General features: G+C 38.5%; 1 protein-coding gene across 1 annotated transcript in view; it reads left to right on the top strand.

Annotated features, from left to right (window-relative positions):
• NAALADL2 (N-acetylated alpha-linked acidic dipeptidase like 2) overlaps positions 1 to 23,266 on the top strand; it is a 413,827-nt gene that overhangs the window by 175,397 nt on the left and 215,164 nt on the right. Inside the window, exon 4 of the mRNA XM_077785540.1 lies at positions 16,751 to 17,252. Coding sequence (XP_077641666.1) covers positions 16,751 to 17,252 — 502 coding nt within the window. The remainder of the gene's footprint in view (positions 1 to 16,750; positions 17,253 to 23,266) is intronic.

Below are 23,266 nucleotides of genomic sequence, written 5' to 3'. Positions count from 1 at the left end.
AAATGAAATTATAGAAAATAATTGTAAATGCTTCACCTCTCTTCTTTTGTGCCATTTACCTACTCAGTAAAAAATAGGAAAAAATAAGGGTGTAACGAAGACAGGGTGACATGACAGCAAGCTGTGCTGGTTTTTTGTTTGCTGTCCATTCTAAGAGAGGAGTTGATCCCAAGCTGGCACTGACTAGATGCACAATTTGGAGAGACCTTGTCTTACTTGTTGACAAAATTTAATGCTGAATAATATTTCATATGTTGTTTTATAGTACCATAAAATTCAGAACCAAACTTCTATAACCCATTTCTGTACAGAATTTGCTGAGAAATGGAACTAAGAAAAAAATAATACAATGAAAGGTTGCATTATGAGCTGCCTAAATCATAAGCCTAGGGTTTTTACTTCCAATTAGGCAGCCAATTATGGCATTTGAAGTCAGAATGAAAATAACCCAAAAAATTCAACTAGTGATTTTTACGATGTTTCTTCTATACATGTCTATATGCACATATATATAAATTACTACTTACACTTTGTGCCTTGGATATTGTGTCTCTTAAAACCATTTGACCTTTCCATAAGGACGAAATATACTGTTCTATGACAGTATATAAAAGTATTATGCATAAACTTTTATTATTTTGGAATAATTTCACAACCATTAATTCTACCTTACACCCAACCCTCCTTTCTTCTTCCATATCTTAATGTCTCACTAGCAGACATCCCATAATGCCAGCAGGGGCTGGAACGTGCTGAGTCTCAGGGACAATTTGCTGATTATTCCAATTCATTTGCATTAGATTCCTTACACTTTTTTGCCTTAATTTATGCCCATAATGCAAATGGCGATGCATCTCTGATGTAATTTCACATTCCTTAGGTTAGGATGATTCAGCACCACTGACTTAAAATGCCAATGAAACCTTGTGTACCTCAGTGTTTATCTCATCATCCTCAGCCTCTTTGTAGGCAGCAATTCCTTGTCTAAAATATGAAGATGCCAGAAGAGTGTTAAGTAGATAACACAATATTGGGCTGGGTTTTTTTTTTTGTTTGTTTGGTTTTTTTTCCATTTTTTCTCCTGTTTTTGTTTTTTCCTTCAGTGCTCTTCTCTCATTTTCATTTAATTGCTCAGTTCAACTCTGATGTCTTGTCTGTATCACAGTGCTCTATGTCCATGGGATTCTGTGCTTCTGCATGCAATGAAGAATTAATAAGACCAGCATTTCTTCATTGCTTTCACACTTCAGAAGTATCAGAGTTCTGAATAGAAGCAAGAGCAGATGTGTCTCTTTCTGACCTCTTTATACCTGCAAAACTTAGAGTTTTTTTTCTCAGTGTTGCTGTTATTTTCTTGTCTACAAGGACAATTTATACTTTATCATGCTATTTTTTTTCCATCTTAAATGTTGTGTTAGGAGTAAAAAAGTCTATAACTTTGTGTTTATTACTCTTTCCAGCTGCAGAATAGATGAGTGGAAGATCAGTGCCAATTCAACAAAAGCTATTGCACTGCAATTAAAAGATCAGACTGGACATTGTTATTCCCTCCCTCTTTCTGTTTTTTATTGGGGGCGGGGTGCGGTTTGGAAAAATGTTCTAAGAGTTGTGTAATTAAATTATTACCTGCTGTATCACCATCTGCTTACATGATTCTGAAGCGTTTCTAACCTTGGTGTGTGTGTGTGTTCACTTCATGACTTCAAGGAAGTGCCAAAAAAGCAGTGAACGTACTCAGCAGATGGACTGAGGGACTCACACCCTCCAAGCAGTCAGTCTTGATTGTTCTGGGCATAATCAAGCATATTTTATCTAAATCTAATTATTTAGTTTCAAAACATGGCAAAGATGTTTTTATTTTCAATAGTCAAATATTCCGTATGGGATGAAGACCTCCTCCAGGTTGTTGCTCTGGGTAAACATTACTATTAGAATATTCCTAGGTAAGTCATGTATGATTGTTTTTAATTTAGCTCAATACTTGTATCATTATCTTTTAAAAGATTTAACTCAATCCTTGCAATCTACAGTATGCTGCAGGTAAATATTTAAAAAGAACTAGATCTGGATGCTCATAGGAAGCCTGCCAAAAAGGGGGACTTAGATATGCTTAAATACTTCAGGTATGTGTTTGTTTTCAACCATTAATGGTATTTCATTCAAAGCAATTAGAATGGGCAGAGGGTTAAGGCTGTAGTGAAAGCAAAAAGCAAAAAAGCAAGGTATCATTTTAATTTAGAGAAGAAGTATGAGATGTGAAATCTGCATGGAGGAAGGACAGTAAGATCTGGCTGTAGTCAAGTAGTAGAAGAGCATTCTGCCCAGCCTCAGTAGGTTATTAGAGTGTGTTTATCATGGCCATGGGTATCTTTGGAAACATCCATTGGACCCAGGTGTGGTGGTGAGTGGGTTCCAGTTTGCTGGGGTGTTGCTCCAGAACCACCCAGCTCTACCAGGAAGCCCTGCGGACTGGATGGGTTGTGCTGCTCTTGGCTTACACAATGCAGACCTAATGGCCCACAAACTGCCTTTGAGCTCATCTCAGTCCAGAACTGGTCTTTGTCATTTATTGAAATAGTGGAAGTAAATAGTGAGACATCTTGATGTTCACCAGTTTACAAGTTTAAACAAATAATGAGGCAAACCAGTAAACAACCATCATTATTAGCTCATAATTCAAGGTGTGTGACTCAGTTCTGCTGGAGTCAGAGCACAGTTTGGGGGAACTGACCAAACTGATTTCCTTTAATAGTTAAGCAGCCTGTGCAGCCCACAGAAGGAGTTCATTGTGTCAGGACAAGGAAGTGATGATGATCTTCTCAAACACTTGCAGGCTGGGAATCCATCGACTGTTGCATTCATTAATAATCTTAAGACTTTCACTTCATGACTCAGGTCTGATGGGCTCATTAATGAGAGTCCTTTCAGGTTTTATTCAGCTTTGTGAAGCCTAAATTGTGATAGGGCTCTAAGATTTGGCTTATCGAAGTTCTCCAATTTCTTACTCATGTTGCAGTCATTTTGACCTTGGTAAACCAGATTCAAACTATCTTCAAAGGCATTTAAGTAGCTTTTTTCAGTGCTGTATTCAAAATCTCTTAAGTTAATACTCTCTCTACATTTCGTTCCCTATATATTTATTTTTCTGATTCTCATTAATTTAATTAGATTGCAGTCCTCTTTTGCTCTTTTCCATGAGATTGCTCTGCTGGATAAATACATTTTAACTTTGATGGCTTATGCTAGAGGTGCATCCTCATAGGTATCTACTCAAAAGCGCACAGAGTATTTTCCTTTTCCCATAAACAAAATTCCCAATGCAGTCACTGAAATTACTAGTTTTTGATAATCTGCATCTCTAATGAGAAAGTAATCTCTTTACTTCAATGGTAGCTACTTCAATGATACATGAAAGGGCTTTAGAACAGTGCTGATTTTGTTTTTGAAATCACCCAGCAGCTTAACAACCAGCTTGGATATAAAATTCAGTTCTCCAATTGTTTGTTAGCAGTCTGCACTAGGTAGAAAAGTTTATGGGCATTTAGCCAACTGCCTTTTTATATGTTGCATCCTGTTTTGACATTATTCCATAAAAATAAACTCCATATGTAGCTCAGAAAATTATCTTTGTGGGTCCCAATTTACAATGGCAATAATTAAAATGATTGCTTTCATGCCGCAGATGGTGACTGTGGTAGATAATTGTATTCTCTCCAATTATTTTGGATTAAGTTTAGGAGAGGAAGGTAAAATTCCAGTATGGTTTTGAGACAGCACACAATATTTTATTGGTTTAACTTAAGGCTTAATTATTTCCAGGATCTAAAAGTAAGAGAAAAATGGAAATGAATTACAGGTCCAGAAGAGATTTATGAAGAATTTATGTGTTACTTCCATACAGAAGTGGCAGTGGTCACTGTAGGGTTACTGCCTTCACATTTAATGTGATGGGCTTTGGGCATGACCTTGTAATGGTTATATTTGAGAATTTTGTGAAAAAGTCTGAAAATGGGTAATGGAACTTGCAAGTTTTGGCCAATCTCAGGCCAAACCCTTTGTAATGTCTGGCAGGACAGCTACAGCCTTTGCATCTGGGTGAGGCAGAGTCATGGCTTGATATGTTTAAAAGAGATTGAAAAATTGAGTAATTAACTAACATCCTGATAGCCAATGACATGTTATGCAATTGTAATGGTTTTGCTTGTTATAACAACCCTGGTCGTTTCAGGCTGTATTTTAGTAGTATAAATATTTTGTGATAGAGCAGTGCTTTGTGACTCCTGGAGTTTTACATTTTCATGCCATTTACCTAACATTTGATCTCAAAACAACTTTACTTTTAAGTGCTATTGAAGATCATTTATTTTTAATGATGCCCCAGTTCATAAATAAATTGCAAAAGCTATAAGACATGCTTAATATAGTTCACTGTGTTTCTAAATACCCTTAATACATAACAAAATTGCAGGTATGTCCCATATCTAAAATACAGGGATTTCTGTGAGTTTGCTGTTGGGAAGGAAAAAAAAAAAAAAGAAGAGCATTCAGATTTTCAGTCTTGAATTTCTGTTAATGTGCTAACTGTTTTCTAATGTCGATTCTTGATTCATTTTAATTATAAATTTAGTCATTCTAAATTTTTTATAAGCTTGGGTGACTTTTCACTAGAGACTGATTTGCCTCTTTCCTTGCTGTAAATCATGAAAAACACTGTACTGTGAAGCTCAATGGAAGACATTTCCCTGTAAAAAAGTAGTAGAGATAAAGGAAGTGCTGCTGCTTTTTTGATTTGCATGTCCTGATCCTCTTCCTCATGGGCATCTTCTGACTTCTCTTTTATTTCCCCTCTCAGCTTGGAATTAGGTCATGTATAAATAAAGATGATTAAGTTGTTTTGTGAGGGAAATATTCCCTCTAAAACCCTAAATTTAATAAAAATGCACATTTTTAGTGAGGAAATGTTTATTTCTAAGAGAAATAATTAACATGTAAGCTAAAGTAGAGCATGTTCAATTTTAAATGACATTTCTGGGGAAACTGAAAAATTTCATTTTCATTTCTTGTAGTAAAAATACAAATCCTTGTGGAGTTTAGGATCTGTATCCCTACTTCTATATTTATTTATTTTTAAAAATTTGTATTTCAAAAGGGAAGAAAGGCAGGAGAGACCAGGGCCATACTGAGAGTCACTATAGTGATCTAGACAATTTCCCAGGGGCCTGCAGAGAGACAGAAGCTGCATTTGAATGATGGTTGGTTATACATTTGTTTATTTTATGAAGTCTTCCCTTCTTCCTTCAAGGACACATCTAAGTACTGTAGGTAGAAACAAAGGCAATTGGACTGCAAATCTTATTTTGATTAGAATTCTCTGTATAATGTTGAAAATACTCATGGAGTATTTTGCAGAATTTAATAGTTTGTATTATTGGGAGTCTCTAATAGCATGTTTGTTTGTTGGGACTCCTTTTCAGAATCTGCCTTGGATAATATTTTCATGAATAGGTTATGTTCTTTGGAAATTAGTTTATTGATTCCCTTCAGTTGGAGGGTGGCTTTTTGAGAACACTGGTTTGTTACTGACTCCTAGCTATGCACAGACAGTGCGAGCTGGTGACTAAGATTAAAATTAGACTGGGAATAAAATCAATAAAAACCTTTATAACTTCGAAATTTCCATGAAACTCTCAAATCAAATGTTTTTAAAATGAAGTTGTCTGAAGCAGCACAAGTTTCCATTTGTTTGTGTCACTGGAATGATGCAGCAGATGAAGCCCAAGCTAGCAAACAATTCAATGTATTAACTGCCAGATGAAGGAAGAAAAGCCTGAATCCAGATGGTTTTCCTGCTTCAGACTGAAGAGCTTTCAGGAGAGCCTTTTTTCTCTTTCAGCCTTCAGAGGTGTTAAGTAGACAACACAATATTGGGCTGGGGTTCTTTTTGTTTGATTTTGTTCTGGTTTTATTTTTTCTCCTGTTTTTGGTTTTTTCCTTCTCATCAAAAGGAGAAGTCTGCCTGGTCAAGACCAGGTCCTGCTGTCCTGCTCAGCCTTGCTGTAAATCCAGATGTACTCCTCATCCAAACCTGCAGAGCTCCTGCAGCGAGTCCTCGTGGGAATTCTTGTGTTTCCATCCCACTCCAGCCCCGCTGCATTTACTGAAGGGTTTTTTGGAGATGTAGGATAGCAATAGCAAGGCATTGTGCCAGAAGCATGTGTGACCAAAGCTGGGCTGACACAGACCTTATTTGTGTGTTTATGCTGTGCTTTCTTACAAAAAGGTGCACCTGAGAAGGAAGTTTTGTGCACATGTTGGTGATGGGGAAATTGCATCAAAGGCTGCCACAAATGTGAGACCTATAAATGAAATGCTTCATTTATCAGTAATTCAGCAAACCTGCATCATTCCTGTGCTTCAAGGGTTACAAGTCAAGCAGTTTTTAGCAAGCTGCTAATCTGCTGTGCTTGCTCTATAGTTATAGTTGTTTGCTGTCCCAGGAGTTTCCAGCAAATGCTCATACAATCTGATTAACATGGTTCACATACAAAGGGCGCTGGCCTGGGGACTACCACGTCTCATTAATGGAAATGAATTTTTCATGCCATGGCTGCTATGTCTGTGTGTTAAGACTTTTCATTTCTTTTTCCAATTCTATCTCTTTTCTGTATTGTATTTTTTTAAGCAAAAATGTCCATATGAATTTTAACAACTGGTTATATTACAGGTCTGAGAGTTTTTATTTTTGCATACTGATGCTATTTTTACTAAGAAACAGATGTATTGGCAGCAGAGGAAAGAAAAGCAGTGCAATGGCATACATTTGTGTTTATATTGAACCCTTTAGCTCTGATTGAATGCTCGATGAGTTCAGCTTAAGAATGAGGTGACATGATCTGTTCTTGGCAGCAGTCCTGCTTTGTGTGGGAGGTTGGAGCAGGTGACCCTGTGAGGTCCCTGCCAGCCAACATTTTCATGATTCTGTGAATTGTCGACTTTTCAGAGGAACTTTCCAGAATTAATTCCAGTATTGTAATTGATGTATCATCCCATTTTTTTTTAAGAGGCTGTAACATATTCTGCTGTGACATGAATATGGACATGTTCTGGTTTATAGCTAAAAGCAGGGACAGAAGATTTAGTCTTCTCTAGCACTGTTCCTTGGGGTATTTTGGATTACTGGTGCTTTTTAAAGAAAATTGAAGAGGAAGCAATTGTACATATTAAGCCAGTAAGCAAAGTATGCTCTGTGACTGATCATCCACAGCTGCTTTCCTGGGGCATTTGTTATTTAACATTTTTTGCTGTCAGCAGATTGTCATTTTCTGATTACCTTTGTTAAAGTTCCCAAACATCACTGGCTGTCCTGTCCAGGGTGTGTACCTGGACATGGATATCCAGCACCTTCCAGGACCATCAACCCACATTTAGCTGATGGTATAGAGCTGAATTAGCAGAAACCATCAGCTCTTCTGTTGATGCACTGTTCCCACTTTAGAAGGGAATTGCTGCAATACCTCTAAGCATCAGTTACGTGGTTTATAGCCTTCTTTAGCTCAGTGTACTCAGCGATATGTTTCTTGAATATGTCCTCTTTGTTCTTGTCATAATGCACACTTTGCTTCTCTTCAACTGCTAATGTCTCTAAATCAAAAGTTCTACAGCATAAACAATTTAAGCTGTAATAGCTATGCACAACCCTGGCCAAGTATAAAGAAGGTTCATGAGAAGTTTTTCCTCTATAGTCGCTGATCTGATTTTTTTAGATTATATGGTGTGTATCATGCTCATCTCTAAGTGGTCAAGAAGTGTTATGGTTGCTTTTTAAGAAATTATTCCTTGAGAAATGTGTATAGACTAAGAGTATTAATAAGCTCAGTCTACTGGCAGTCTGTGATCATTGTCCATAGATGGAAGTTTGACTGTCAACCTGAGTGTGTCAAAAATGACCAGATCATGCTGAGACTGGGAATTGAGATAGTCTTTAGGATAATGGGTTTGTCCAGTTTATTTATTGAAATGCCTTCATCTCCATACAGCACAGCAAGGCTGAGAGATTTCCCTAAATAATGACTGGGAGACCATCAAAGAGAGGCTGAAGATTAAACCATAGGCTAAGCAGCTGTGCCTCTTCTCCCAAGGATGTGGTCACAGTTGGGTAGGACTTGGCTGAAAACAGCATCAGATCTGGCTGCTTTGGTGGCTTAGTTCCATAAGGGCTTAAGAGAAAGTGTGAAATTTTTCTGGAAAGCTGCTGAAAGCACGTACATTACTGATATTGAAGCTCTACATGTAGATCTAGTTCATCACAGAACTTAAACCTGTGTCAGAGCTGCCAGAAGATTGGTGTGCAGAGGAAACAGCAGAAAGAAGGGGTGCTTCCTTGAATTTTTATCCTCAGGAATCCACTGAGGATTCCTTTGTTGACCTGAACTAACACATCTCGGATTTTCTTTGTAAGAGAAATCATAAACTCATTTCAGCGTGTAGACGTTGTCGGACTCAGGATGCTGAATGTCACACCATATTGACTACGTGTGAAAAAACATGTTCTGATAAATTCACAGAAATTGTACACCATGCAAAATTACACCTCCAGGCAGACTCAAATGACCAAACTCTGACATTTCTCAAACTCGACAGCTTATTTCAGTGGAGATTTAGGAAAAGAAAAAGGTCAAAGGACACCAAACGTATTACTGCTCTACTCTGCCTATAGCTATAGCGCCTCTAAATCTTCTAGTATTACATCTTGTGGGCAATGAAGGGTTTCTCATTTTTAGGCCCTAGAAGCAGGAGTAAACAATTAGGAAGAACAGCCGGGGGAGGTGGTGTTTGGAGAAAAGGAGAGGCTTAGGGGAGACCTCATCTTCTCTACAATTCCCTGAAAGGAGATTTAACCAGGTGGGGCTGGTCTCTTCTCTTAGGTAACAAGTGGTGAGATGGGAAGAAAGGGCTTTAAGCTGAGCAGAGAGGGTTAGATTGGATGCAAGGAAACATTTCTTCACTGTAAGCCCTGGCACAGGGCAGTGGTGGAGTCACCACCCCTGGGGTTATTTAAAAGCTGTGGCACTTGGGGACGCGGTGTAGCCTTGTCAGTGCTGGGTTAATGGCTGGACTGGGTGATCTTAAAGGTCTTTTCCAATCTAAGCAAGGCTGTGATTGTGCCAGCTCATATGCAGGGCTGCACAGCCCGATGGCCCCAGCAGTGTCCCCTGGCCTCGCCAGCAGCAGTCTCGGGGCTGATAAGGCGTGACCAGCTGGGTTCTCTCCTGGCAGGACCCGGCTGTCCTGTGCCCCGCAGGTGTGCAGGGGACACAGGTGTGCTTTACAAACACGGGCTCATCTTGGGTTGCCACGGCAACACCACTTGTGTACTTGAGCTTTAACATTTGAGAGTTCACCCAGAAAATAAATCTGGCGTGATTGTGAGGTACACTTGCTTGTTTTCTGAATTCTTTGGCTATAGATCGTTGAAAAGAGCAGAAAATTATGTTACTGCCTTGCTGTTTTCTGCTATAAACCATGCACGGAATCATTAAAGCTGTCATCTATCAAAATATAGTAAAATTCCAATAAAGCTAAATTGTAAATGTTGCCATCTTCAGCTCCATAATATATTATTTTTAAGGGCTCCCTTGTCATTGTTGAACTTGATAAAACTGAGTAAAACCCCACTGAGCAAGAAATGAGAAAAAAAATCTAGAAAATGTAGAAGTAAGGATTTAATTTTTTTATACAAGTACTGACCTATTTTTCTGCAGCAAGTTAGAATAGCACAGGATGGTGACAGCAGGAGCATTTTTTGTGCCTATCAGTATTTTCAATATATAATTTAAAGTCTGGTTTTATCCGAAAAATTACTCATGACATGAGACATTAGGGCTTCATATTTCCTCTGTATCTCTGATTTCCATATGAAATATTGCTAATAGGAAGATTTGTCTTCTGTAACCAGCTAAGTTTGAGAAATTGATCCTAAACTCCAAAAACTGGAGCACTTGGAGCAGATTGCCCAGAAAAGGTGTGGAGTTCCCATCACTGGAGATACCCCAGAACCATCTGGATGCAATCTTGTGCTGTGTCCTCTGGGATGACCCTGCTGGGGCAGCAAGGTTGGACCAGTTTTAGATAAAATTGTATCCCAAATTCATCATCTTGTTTGTGGGTTGTGGTTTGTGTTATATGTTAATATTTTCACTGCAAGGTTTTGTCAATGGTTGTTTAAAATCAGGAGTGAAGTTGATGCCTATGATGAGGCCACAGTCCTGTTTTTGTTGTTTGTAGCTCATCCATAAAAGTGACTTTTTGATTTTGGTTTTCTTTTGTTTGTTTTGGTTGTTAGTTGGCTGGTTAGTTATCGTGTTGGTTTTTTGTGGTTTGTGGTTTTTTCCAAGATACAGGTTGAAACCACATAGTATTTTGCAATGTTGGTTTGCATCTTTTGAAGTATATCAGACTTCCACTAGCACATTTTATTACAATGTAGTACCTTGCAAACATACAGTTTCCAAATTTTCAAAGTTAAAATGACTTAATTTTTAAAATAATAATTTAAATAGGATTGACAGTAATTAAAGATAAAAAAAGAGTTTGAAAAATATAAAAGTGAAATAAATGTGCCCAATCTAAAGACTGGCAATGTAAAAATTTCTGAAGCAGAAATGACTAATATAAAATTAACTTTCTTAAGAACTTCTATGGCCTGTTAGTACAGCTATTGCTGTCAGCATTTTCAAGTTAAACACCATTTACAAGGATTTTATTTCACATCAAATTAAACTATAAGCTTAAATGCAAATGCCCCAATAATAGTTTTTGTCCTGGTAAAGCTTTCTATTTTATTTCTTCCAGAGGCAATTATAATGTCTGGGGGAATGTAATGCAAAATATATTATTGATGAAACCTCGAAGTTGGAAAAACTGTGCAGGCAAACTGGGTATTAGGATAGTGTACAGAGGGTCTGTATGAGGAAAAATGGGAAAAGGGAAGGACTGACATTTTGGAGGAAAAGCTTTGAGTGGGATGGGCAGGAGCTTGGGCTGAGTTTTGGGAAGGTAAATGGTGGGGAGGGGGTTTGGGCAGGAGGATTTGGGTGGTGGGGCTGGGGGGCCTGGTGCAATTCATCAGAGATGTGGGACAGAATTTCTTCCCCTTACACCCAGCTTAAGAACAGTGTGTAAATACATGTACACAACACATCCCAACTAACCCTGAAGTCCTGACTGTCCGTCTGCTTCTTTGCTTTTAGAAACACTGAAATCCTATCCAGTGCCCTTCTCAAGGAGAACAGCAGGATCTGAGTGTTGATTCCAGTGGAAAAATGAGTGATTAATTTATGAACTAAGAAACTGGAGAGAGTGTGTGTGCATGTGGCTTCTCTCTCCTTGTTTGGCAGCCTGATGTTTGCAAATGAGCAAAAAGAGTGAACAGTGAGAGAACTGAGCTGTTCCCACCCTAATGAGAAGGAAGAGCTGTCCTGGAAGCAAAGCAAAAGGGACAGCAGAGCACATCCCACAAGAAATGCACAGACTCTACCAGAGCCATTTATACTGCTCTGATTATGCTGCAGCATTAATAAACCCCCTTGGCAGACTCTGCATCTATCTCAGATGCTGTTAGCTCCTATAAAGTTAGTAAATAGATCTGAGTTTTGTTTCAGGCAAATAGGTATTTGCAAACTAAACGTGTTTGAGAATGGGAAAGATCTGTGTTAGTAATACATGCCCAGCACATTGCACACCAGCTAAGGCTGGCTTTTTGTTACCTGGTACTTGTCTGCTGGGGAAAAAGGAGCTTCCTGCAATCTTCCTGTGAGCCCCAGGAGTTCAGAGATTCTGAAAAGGCAGCAGGCAAATATATCCGTGTACCTATGCACATCTGGATGGCCCAGGATATTACAGCTCAGGTGGCTGATGCATTTGATTGTAGGCAAGTGAACTCTTGTTCCAGCTGGGCATCATCCTGCACAATGATCAATCTTACCAATCATATCAATGATCATAGTCTTATCAATCATGGTGCACCACAGCCCCTGTTCCTGTCATGTGGTCACCTGTTGTGTTGATATCAGTGTTATCCTGGGCCACATGGCTGTTTGTGTTATTAGAAAATCAATGAGGGATTTGAAGAGGTTAAATACTTTATCATTCATCTGTGCCAAAAAGGACTTACTAATGAAGAGACAGCTTTAGATTCAACTTAGCTGTGTTTTACAGACCTTTCTCCAGTCTGTTCTCTCTGTTTTTGCTACAACACTGCTCAGTCTTTCAGGTTGCATTCATCTTCAGCGAAATGTGAACAACGGGTGAGTTTTGTCATTTGTTTTTATCTGGTGGCTCTATGGAGTGACAAGGTACTTAATTGTCCTGTTTAACTGAACTGCTTGCCAAGCCCATATCCCAAAGGTGAGGGAAGGGAGAAATCATTACTGCACAGAATTAAGGCAGCGGTGATGGAAATATCACATTATTATTTTTGAATTACAGGGCAGTGTAACGTTGCTGTTGACAAGGGCATCATAATCTCTTCTGCAAACAAGTTTTGTCAGGGATTTAGAACTCTGCAGAAATTTGTCTGGGCCTGAAACTTGGCATCATCTCTTTTGACAAAGTACTAATTTGTTGTCATACATACTTTTAAGCCTTGCAAGTGCAGTGGGTGTTGAACTCCATGATAAGCACAGCTATTGGTCTTTTAAACAGGTGATGCTGCATCTATTTTGGGGGCTTCCCCAGGCACAAAAAGAGTACAAGGACTTAAAAGCACTCTGTATAGGGGATACTGAGAAGAAAATAAAAAGGAAAGACCTCTTCAGAATGAGATGAGCCCACAACCCTGGAATTTTGGATTGATGACTGTACAAAGAAGCCACAATGCCTTTAGGAGAATTCCTGGGTGACTTTTGCCTTTTCAGTGCTGAGCATGAAGTGGCCTGGAAGGGCTCTCTGTGTGCAGCCCATTAACACTTGCCACACTTCCTGCTGGGCATGAGCCTGCTAATTGTCTCAGCTATATATGAGCTGCATTTAAAAACTGCAGCACCAGTCACAATTTACAGTAGTAAGCTCATATTGCATTTTCCTCGTTGGTTTCATAAAATGTTAATGTAAATTCACCTTTCTGTTATGAAGGTATTGGGAGGTGGCAGGCAGGTCCTTTAATGAAGATCATATTCTATAGTTTTTAAAAGCTTTTCTGATAAGGGATTGAAGCAGGGAAAGTTGTCAAGAAAAGAAGTTTCTGGTGGTTCCATAACAAGATGTTCCTATCAGGCAGGATGTAAATGTGTTATTTTTAAGGTCAAAGCATAGGCAGAGAGTTTTGAAATGGGCTCGTTAAGGCAACAACAATCTGATAAAGCTGACTCTCCTGATTTCTTGTGTACAGTTAATTGAAAGGATATTCAGCTTTGGTTTGATATCTCTCTATAAACATTCTGCCCACAAATCAGTGGAAGTATAGAAATGTACATCAGCTTTATTGGTCATCAGCTTGGCTCTGTCCAGTATTCCAGAGTTTATGATCCCCTTTGCTGTCCCTGTAGAGTGGCTTTAAAGCTCACTTGGTGCATATTCAGACTTCTGGCATTTTGCAGTTGCTCTTTTATCTTCATAATAAAACATGTATTTAACAACAATTAAATGTTGAAACAGCTTGCTGGCAGATGGGGTGAATTTTCTATCTCCTGAAGTTTTTGAAAATGTCTTTCAAAAATATGTTCATTTTATGGTCTGTGTTACAGAGAAGACTGAACTAGAGTATTTGTAGTGGTTTTTACTTGACTTCATTTTGTTCTGTATTTCTATTGTCTTTTTTTTTTTTTTCGCAATTCACTATTACTGTAAATGTGTAGTGTTTTCTTTCTCCTTCCAGTTCCAAGCCAAAACTACATTTAATAAATAATATTTAAGTTATACCTACATCCTTGACCAGATAAATACCAAATACTAAATAGAACAGGTGATACAGATTGCATGGCACAAATGATCTGTGCCTTAAGAATGAGGAGACCCTTTGTAAAATTACTTTTGGAATGGTTAAATGCAGTGCAGGCCCTGATCTCAGATACTTCAGGGTAAGTCGTGCTTTGTCCTTTGACTGGAGCAATGAGTTTAGAATTATTAGTGGGAATAGTGAAGTTAACAACTGCAGCTACTCTTGCATTCTTTGCATTCTTTAACTAAAGGACGTGTGTTGCTAATGAGATCCCCTACTCCAAAAACTGGTCTCAAATATAAAAGTGAATTTCATATTGATTTTTTAATTTTAGGTCATTTAGCTGCTTGTGTGTTTGTTGGTTTGTTTGGTTGGTTGTTTTTTGTTTTTTGTTTTTTTTTTTCTCCTGAAGTGAGGAAACTGGTTTTGGTGCTCTGAATGAAAATTGAATTGCTGAGATGCTAAGCTGTGCAATGGGGTTACTACTCATCTGCATAATAACCATTTCAAGAAATTTCATATGAATTTTTATTATGCATTTATATGTAAATTTAAATAACCTTTATTAATACACTCCATTGAACAATAACACACTTTTTTAATATCATAAATATGGGGGAAATTTAACTACCACAGATAGGCAATGGTCAACATTTATGAGCTCAGCAAGATTAATACTTGCCATGAAACTGCATCTGAAAAACTGCCTTAATTCTGGTTTATGGACACTACTGTAGTAATCTGCTAGGGCTTTATCTATTTGCCTAAAAGAGTTTGTTAAGTGACTTCAGGAATTCTAGAGCTGCAATCATGTGTTAATGAAATGCAGTGATGATTTGTTTTGCTTTAAAGGACAAAGCATCAGTCTTTAATTTCTAATAAAAAGCAATATGAAGTGGAGTTGGAAAGATGTGGTTCTTGGGCAGTTGATGTTACCTAGCAGTGATCTCTGTCACTGATGTTTTGCAAGTTAATCCTTCCATTAACAGACGAGGAGACAGAGTGAAAGGGCAGATAAATAGCTTGAAAATGAGTTATCTGAATTTTCCAAAGAATATTAATACATGGTTTGATGTCCATCTGGTGCTTGGCAGGAAGCTCAGTGCAGCAGGCATCATTTCTGGGGCTGGCATTATTAAATATCTTCCTGAACAACCTGGATGGAGAGTTAGAGTGCTCCCTTGGGAGATCTCCAGGTGATTCACAGCCCTGGGCGTTGTGGTGCTGAAGTTCAGAGGATCCCTCACACACCTGAGGGCTGGGCTAACAAACTCCACAGAGGGCAAGCACAGCAGCTTTGCACCTCTTTGACTTTACAGCCATTTCTGGACTCTGCTGGAATTAAAAGACTAAATTTGCAGTAGTTCTTGAAATAAATAATGCGGGCTTTCACACTAATTTAAGAGGCTTTAATTCAGCTCACTCTAAATTCTGGTGCTCCCAGTGCATCTGGAAGAGTTGGGGCTGCAGAGGGAGAATTGATATGCAAAGGGACTGGAATGATGGTTTGGAAGGTGTGTGCTCTCTTGGCTGTTCCCAGGCTGGCTGACAGTTATAGGTGAGGGATATTTATATGGCTGTAGGGGGAAAATAGGCACTGTAAATTGGTATTGTATAGAGGCAGATAGCCTTTCAGGGGACAATAGGCTGTTTCATTATATTGGAGCTTGCAAGCGGTTCGCTCTCTTCAGAGAGCTTCAAAAAGCTGAATTCCACTTTGCCATTACAGTGGGTTCCTCTTTATGTGGTAATGTTATTTGGAGGCGAGTCTCGGAGAGTGAAAATGCCTTAAAACGTAAAAATGGAGTGGTAATGTAGTGTTGTAGGTGTCAGTCTAGTGTTCCTCCCTATGAGAGGTTTCATATCTTTATTTTTCATCTTATTCTAATTGAGAAGTGAGTCTGATGTTTGAAAAGCCCTAAATTACAGATGCTTATGTGTTGGAATGGCTATTGTCAGTGTGTGGGGGAAAAGGCACCCTGTTGTTGCAATCTGTCAAAAATGATTTGTTGAAAATTGACTTTGAGTGTTTGTATTGGAGGTCAGAGTTCTCTGTAGAGGGCTTCTACTTCCACAAAAATATCTAGAAGTGCTACAGTTATGCCTTGCTATTAAAAGAATGATTTTGTTACAAATACTTACCTGGCAGTGCTTTTGTTTCATTAAAATGGGAAAAATAAGTGGAGCAAAACAGCTGGGACAATTTCTAAGTAAATTCATCAGTCATTCCAGAACTATGCATTTAAAATACCTATAAATAATAGAATGCTCCATCTAAATGGAAGCCTTTTATTGATATGTAAGTACAGTGTCACCCTGAAGTTTCTTTTTAAATTTATAATTTCCTTGTGTTTAGAATCAGATCAGGCAACTCATATTATTTCCAGCTTTTCAACTTTATTTTAGCAGCATTATTTTGTATGGTGTGTGAAATGAAATTGCTGCACACAGTTGTTAAGCTTTAAAATTACTTTCAGGTAACAAATAATTGTTTTGGAAACTCTGAGCCTTCACTCAATTTTTTAATATTATCTTGAGGACTGACAAAATAATTGGATAATTTCAGTGGTTTGCCATTGGCACTTTTAAATTCCTTTTATTCATATTGTTACAATATATTTCCCATGATGATGTTCATGGGACTGCTGATCCTGCAGAAGACAGGACAGCGGAAATGGGGACAGTGAAATACTGAGAACCCAATTTTTGGGCTTTATTGTCTGTTTCGTTCTCTCAGGTTTACAAAGAATAAACAAATTGTTTTATGTGTGCATATAGAAACAAACATTGAGGTTTTAAATTTTGTTTTAATAGATAAAAAGATGGCCTACCACAAAGTGAACGCAGACCAGAGAGCACAGGGGCACTCTCCATACCTCGACAGCGATGAGCTCCAAGCCACAGCATTGGACCTGGAGTGGGACATGGAAAAGGAGCTGGAGGAGCCTGGATTTGACCATTTCCGACTGGACAGCTCAGCCCAGCACCACCTGGGGAACTCTCAGAGCCCTGACCTCGACCTGGAGCCCATCCAGCCCTCCTCTTCCCCAAAGGGAAGATTCCAGAGGCTCCAGGAAGACCCTGACTACATCTCCCACTACACCAGACAGGCACCAAAGAGCAACCGCTGCAGCTTTTTCAGGATACTGAAAGTATTTTGCACTGCTTTGATTTTATTTATTTTTGGAATTGTCATAGGATATTATGCACGCAAGAAATGCCCTTCTCCCCCATCATCTCAAGAACCAAATAATCCTCAAATCTACCACAAAATTCTCAAGGAAATCAAAGCTGAAAATATTAAACAGATTTACAGGTAAGTACCTTGGCAAATTTTTTGTCTAAATGCTCTCAGGTGCCACTGTGAAGTCTTCACTTGATTTCTTTATGTGAAATCTTATTTACAAACCCTGTCTTTTTTTTTTTTTTATGTTCAGTTTTATCGTGACACTTGGGAGATGTTCATAAGCGAATTTACAAAATTCATTTTTTGATAATGCAAATTTGTGCTAATCATAATAGGTTTTGCTTTAATAATGTTCTATTGCTAAATTTAGTATTATCTTTAATGTAAATGAATTGGAAAACACAGATAATTCAAATTGAATTTAAATACAGACAATAGAACAGCTGTCCTAGATCCAGCTGACTGCCAAATAACACTTTTGAAAAGCAAGGTTGAGATGATGTTTTGTAATATTTGGTGCTTTAAGAAATCTCCATCTAATTTTTGTCACAAAAGTGAACTCTGTTTTTTTTTCGTCTATATGGTAAATTAAATCTTTATTCACTATGGGTTTAGGATGCAAAAATTGACCTTTGCACTCTGAAAGATGGTGATTTGTTTATTTTTTATTCCTGTTTTAAGAATGTAAGTTTTTGTAAAATACTTGGGTTTGACTGGGTTTGATTTTAATATTTCTTCAATGTGGAATCCTTTCACTTCTTTGACAGGCTATATAACATGTTTGTACCAGAGTATAATCACCTTTCTGTAGCGGTGAGTGTGGAAAAAAATAGGTTTTTCTGACAGGTTTTGAAAGTTATGGGAAGGGTACATGAGTTTATTTTTGGCTTCCAGAATGCAAAGTTCCTTTTTCATGTTAAAGGTAATAAATTGGAGATTTCTTGACCAGTATCAATTCAGAAGCAGCAGAACTCCCATACCTGAAGTTAGAAAACATTGTTGTCATGGTCACCCAAAGAGATGTTACTGAGTAGATCAGAAGTACATCATAAGTAACCACATGGATGTTTCTCATTTATTAGATTTGCTAAGCCAAGCCTTAAATCTCTAGTAGGTAATACCATGTTTTGAGCCAACACTGTTACTAAATTCAAGAGAAAAAGGGAATATGAAGGGTTTTATGTCAGTTTTCATGTACTGGATTGATTCTACTTCATACAAATCTAATTATTTTCATAATGGGAAAGGGTGCAAACTATGAAACATGTTGATTTTTAATGGAAAAAGATAACTTCTTTGTCTTTCAGAGAGTAAATTGAACTGAATTCTGTCATTAGTCTTCGTCACAACCAACGTATTGCAGTAAGTTAAGCTCTAGGATTGGGTATTACTCAAATTACAGGAAATTGCTGACGTGTCTGTCAGACTCAGGATAATATTTCAGTACTTTGTGCTTGGGGACTGGGAATCACTTGCCATTCTGTTATTTCAAGGGGTGGTTTAAAATCATCCCTTTTCAAACCCTTTATCACTTGTCAAATTATTTCAGGTTGCTGTCAGGATACTAGTGAGAATCTGGATTTTAGGTAAAATGAATTCTATAAATACTTTGAAACTTAAAAAACTTTGGTAGTTGCCATCCTGTAACATAATTCTTAATATTTGTTTGGGGTTTTTTTCTAATTTAATAACATTATTTCACTAAAGCAGTCAAATATTAATTCAGCTACCTATCAATTCTGTATATGAATATATAATCAATGCTTTTAGCATACTGCATTACCCACAAGGTTTTTCCTAACCCAGCATTTTGGTCTGAGACAGCTTTTATCCCATGTTGTGTTCAGTTGCTCTCCCTCAACATCTGTTTGGCAGGAGTCAGAGTGAGTGCAATGAAACCTGGGTGTGTGTAGGCCTATGAGTACAGCATGTGCAACATATGCTGCTTGTGTAAAAGGAAAAAAAAAAACAACCAAAAAACACCCAAACCTGACAAAATCAATATATGTTATTTCAAAACTTCCTTTAATAAATACTTTGAGTTACTAGGTGTAAGTGGCTGCTGCTAAGCTTGCAATTTCTAAATGTTACTGAGCATGACATTAATTTAATTTTTGTTGTTTACTCCTTAGATCAGGCTCAGGTGGTATGGGAGTTTGCTAACAGTCCTGTAAAGGAATTAGGAGGAAAAAAAACTGTTTAAGAGACACAGAGGTGCCAATCATAGTGCTGGAGTAGACATCACCTTAATGTGCTTGAAGGTGTGGGCTGGGAGCTTTCTGTTGGGGTGAAATCTGCTTGTGGTCAGATGAAGCTTTGAGAATTTAATCCTTTGCACTTCTAAAGAGATGGCAGAAGTGCTCCAGGGAGCTTTTATTTGGATTTGGACTGGATTCTGTGTGAGTTGAATGAAGCTTGTCTACCAATCCCTGTTAGCAGTGGAAGTAGTTGAGTCCCCATCCCTGGAGGGATTTAAAGGATGTGCAGATGTGGCATTTAGGGACATGGTTTAGTCACCTTGTCACTCAGCAATACAGGTGCTGGCTTAATGGTTGGACTCAACCTTAGAAGTGTTTTCGAACCCAAACAATTCTGTGATGGTGTAGGATTTGTGCAGTTTGTGTTCATGGGTTGCTGAATTGGGATATTCAGGTTCTCCACTGGAGGCTCCTGGTGGGCTCCTCCTCTGTCAGTCCCATCCTGGCTGTCTGCATCATCCCAACTCCATGTTAAGGTTGATTTTTTTAACCAGTAGACATACTAGAAATCATTAGGTAAGAAAGCTCAGTGTGTTGGCTTTTATTCCTTCAACTTTGCACCTTGTTTCCCATTAAATGGGAATTCTACAGAATTTATGTGCAGTTTAGCACAGTTGTAATTACTGATCTTGGCCAAATTGCTTAATCAATGGTACAGCCTAAGTCAACATTATCTCTGTGAGCCTTTTTGGGCACCTCTGCCCCACCCCCTGTGGGGAGGTGCTTGCATTGTTGACAATAAAAGGTAGGAATTGGTTCATTCCTGATGTTCCAGAGGTTTCAAGATGAGTTCTCAGAGGTGCCTGAAGGGGAAATGTAATTATCACAAGAAAAATGAAGAGTTTTTCCTCACTGAGTACACTGTATTTTAAACTGGGACAAAAAAGAAAAAAGGGACCAATACTGTTAATAGGATTCAGTCAGTAAATCAAACAATTCAGGAGTGTAAATGCTACATTTGTTCAGATATACATTTTTGAAGAGAAACAATCTGCTCCACAGTACAGGCAGATCCAGGTCTGGTAAAATCACTCATTATTCTGCAGACATCACTGGCTGATGGGAATCCAGTAATTATATCTGTTTGTTCCATGAATGTAATTTTTCACAGTGTTCCTCTGGAAGATATATGATAAAATTTAAGTTCAAAGTAGATGCAGCTTGTCTGCAGAAGGCCTTCAGGGTGAGTATGAACAAAGGGCATAAATCCCACATCCAAAGAGGAGGAAGTTGAAACACAGAATACTTTGGGCACTGCTTACATTTGTATCTATAACCAACAGAATTTACCAGGGCTAAAGAGATGGATAGAGGAGGTAAAATGGACAGGCAGAAAGCAGATTATCTGCTGGGACTGTGGCTGGGTTCTTGGAGCCCTTTTGGAGAGCGTGTCAGGAGGGCACAGCTGGAGAGGAGTGACCTGTGCCTGGAGCCACGCTCCCCGAGGAATGTCTGCAGCTCCAAAATGCCACCAGCACACTGGGAAGGGCCCTGCTCTCCAAAGGGATGAATGCATTTAGATGTGGAAGTCTCTACAGTTTATAATAAATGCTGAAGGTCCTAAGAAGCAGACCTTCAAAAATACAGACACACCCACTGCCATTTTCAGTAAGCAGCATGCCACTAAATTCTCAAAAGTAAATTTGCAATGAAAATGTGCATAATTTTCAATGAGATCTGATTGTTAAAGCTGCTTTTAAAAATGACAGTGAGATTTCTACTATCACTTAAGTGCTTTTGAAAATTCAGCTGTTTTTTTCTCTTACGATGTATATAAAGTATTTCAATTTTATTGCTCCAAAACCAAATCAAAATGAAACAATCCTATTTTATTTGGAAAATGTGGGGCTATCATAATTTTTTAGGAGGTTTTAATTTTGGGGCTGGCTTCTATAAATTAAACGGAGAATGATGATTAAACAAAGAATGATGTTGAATAGTAAGAATAAAAGAACCAGGCAGTCGTGTTGATGCCAGTGATAACTCTGGCTGTGCATTATTTTTCAGATTAGCAGATCGCTCTCATGTTTTAAAAATTCTTGTAGCCTTATTGAGCTTTACTCAATAATTCCTTTCTAAAATTGTACTTCTTGGTTATTATCAGATGCACAGGCTTTTTAGATACATCTCTCCATGATTGAAACTGGGATGGGGGCACAGAGGGAAGAATCTTTGCTTTGCACTCCAGCCAGTCTACAGAGAAGCTCCTACATTTCAACTCTGCTTTTCATCCTGTGTATTCTCACTCAAATACTTCCTTCACTCTCATGTTTTCCTCCCTCGAGCAATAGGGAGGTTTAAATCCCTTCATAATACATCCAGTTGTAACTAACTGTCCTTTAGAGCTGTATCTGTTCCTTATTCCAGCTGGTAATATCACCTGCAGGATCTCCCAAATCCAACTCTGGCAAGAATTGATTTGTCACTGGTGCCTGCTGCCATCCATAACTTAAGCTTAATTCTTCAAAGGGCTTTGGGAGAGCAGGCAGCGGATGCTCTCCTGTGTGTCATGGCCAAGGAATAAAAGTGCCAGTGCAGTGAGAAAAGAACCTGCACTTGTTTTTTTCTCTAAGTGAAGTGAGAAGCTTCCATATCCAAGCGTTTCTTGTTCCCTGATCAGTTGTAATGTTAAAACCTTGGGCTTTCAAATCTTTTTCCCAGGTAAAGCCTGAGAAATACATACCTGAGGAGCAGAGAGAGCCTGGAACTTCTAGGAAAATTGGAGTTTGGGAGATTTGGACCGAGTGAATTTACAGGCTGGTGCTTGGTGGATTGCCCTTGTCCCAGGAATGAGGAATGCCTGCAGGAGCAGAGTTTCCTCAGGAAGGGTGTGAGGAGAGGAGAGCTCTGGTGACTGCTTCCCTGGGTAGAGACCCGTGTGGTGCCCCCTCCTATTAACAGCTCCTGTTAATTAATCGCCGTGTTAGCGTTCAGAAACACACATAATCACGGGATATGATTATATGTAGGTGCTTTTATTGAGAGCTCTGGGAATCAGGGGTACAGACCCAAATCTGACTCTGACAGGGCTTTCGAGCTGAACCTATTTTATATTCTGTCTTACATATTAATTATTAAACTCATATTGTTCTATTGTATACATTGACATGAGTTTCTTGTGATCTTTCTTAGGCCCAGACCACAGTTTCTCATGATTATTCTTATGATTTAAACAGTAATTATATTTAATTGCTAAACAATCATCACATCTAACAATTATATCATTTATCATGTACTAGCTACACAGGTGCAGTTCTAGCAAGGTACAAGTACCTAGGGTATTTATTTTTTTCTCAGGGCCTACTAAGCCTAATTTTACTTTTAACCCTAAATTCCCATGATTTTAAAACCCTTTTACTATCAGCCATACCTGACCTCTCCATGGCTGCTGGGAGTTGTGTGCTGGTCTAGCTCACTTCACTCATCATTAGTTTTGTTCGCCGTACACAAATTTTGTTTTTTTTTGTCACACCAATAGCTGAAAAGAACATTGCAAAAAAGCAAATCTCAGTGGGAACTCATCCTATTTCCTCTTGGATATCAGTTTCAGGTATTCCTTGTGTTGCTATCAAAAATGCAAGTATTGAATCTAGGTAGGCTTGGTCTGAAGCCTGGCCTGCTTCATCTTTGGAGATGGATGTTGGTGTATTCCCAGGTAACCAGCAGCTAAGTGAGCTCCCTAGATCCATTTCAATCCTACTGCAGAATCACTTGGGATTCTCTTCATTCACATGGTAATTTTGAATGTGTATTTATAAGTACAAAGTCCCTTTTGAAAGGAGATAAGAGTAATATCAGACAAGGGAAAGTTCCCACTTATCCCCCTGCCACCTCCCCATTGAAGAATGGCTCTGGGAACATGGGGAGGTGTCTTTTGTGGAAGAA

This window comes from Lonchura striata, chromosome 10 (assembly GCF_046129695.1).
Source record: "Lonchura striata isolate bLonStr1 chromosome 10, bLonStr1.mat, whole genome shotgun sequence".
NCBI lineage: Eukaryota > Metazoa > Chordata > Aves > Passeriformes > Estrildidae > Lonchura > Lonchura striata.
The sequence above is the reverse complement of the archived record's forward strand: the minus strand, read 5'-3'. Positions and strand labels throughout refer to the sequence as shown.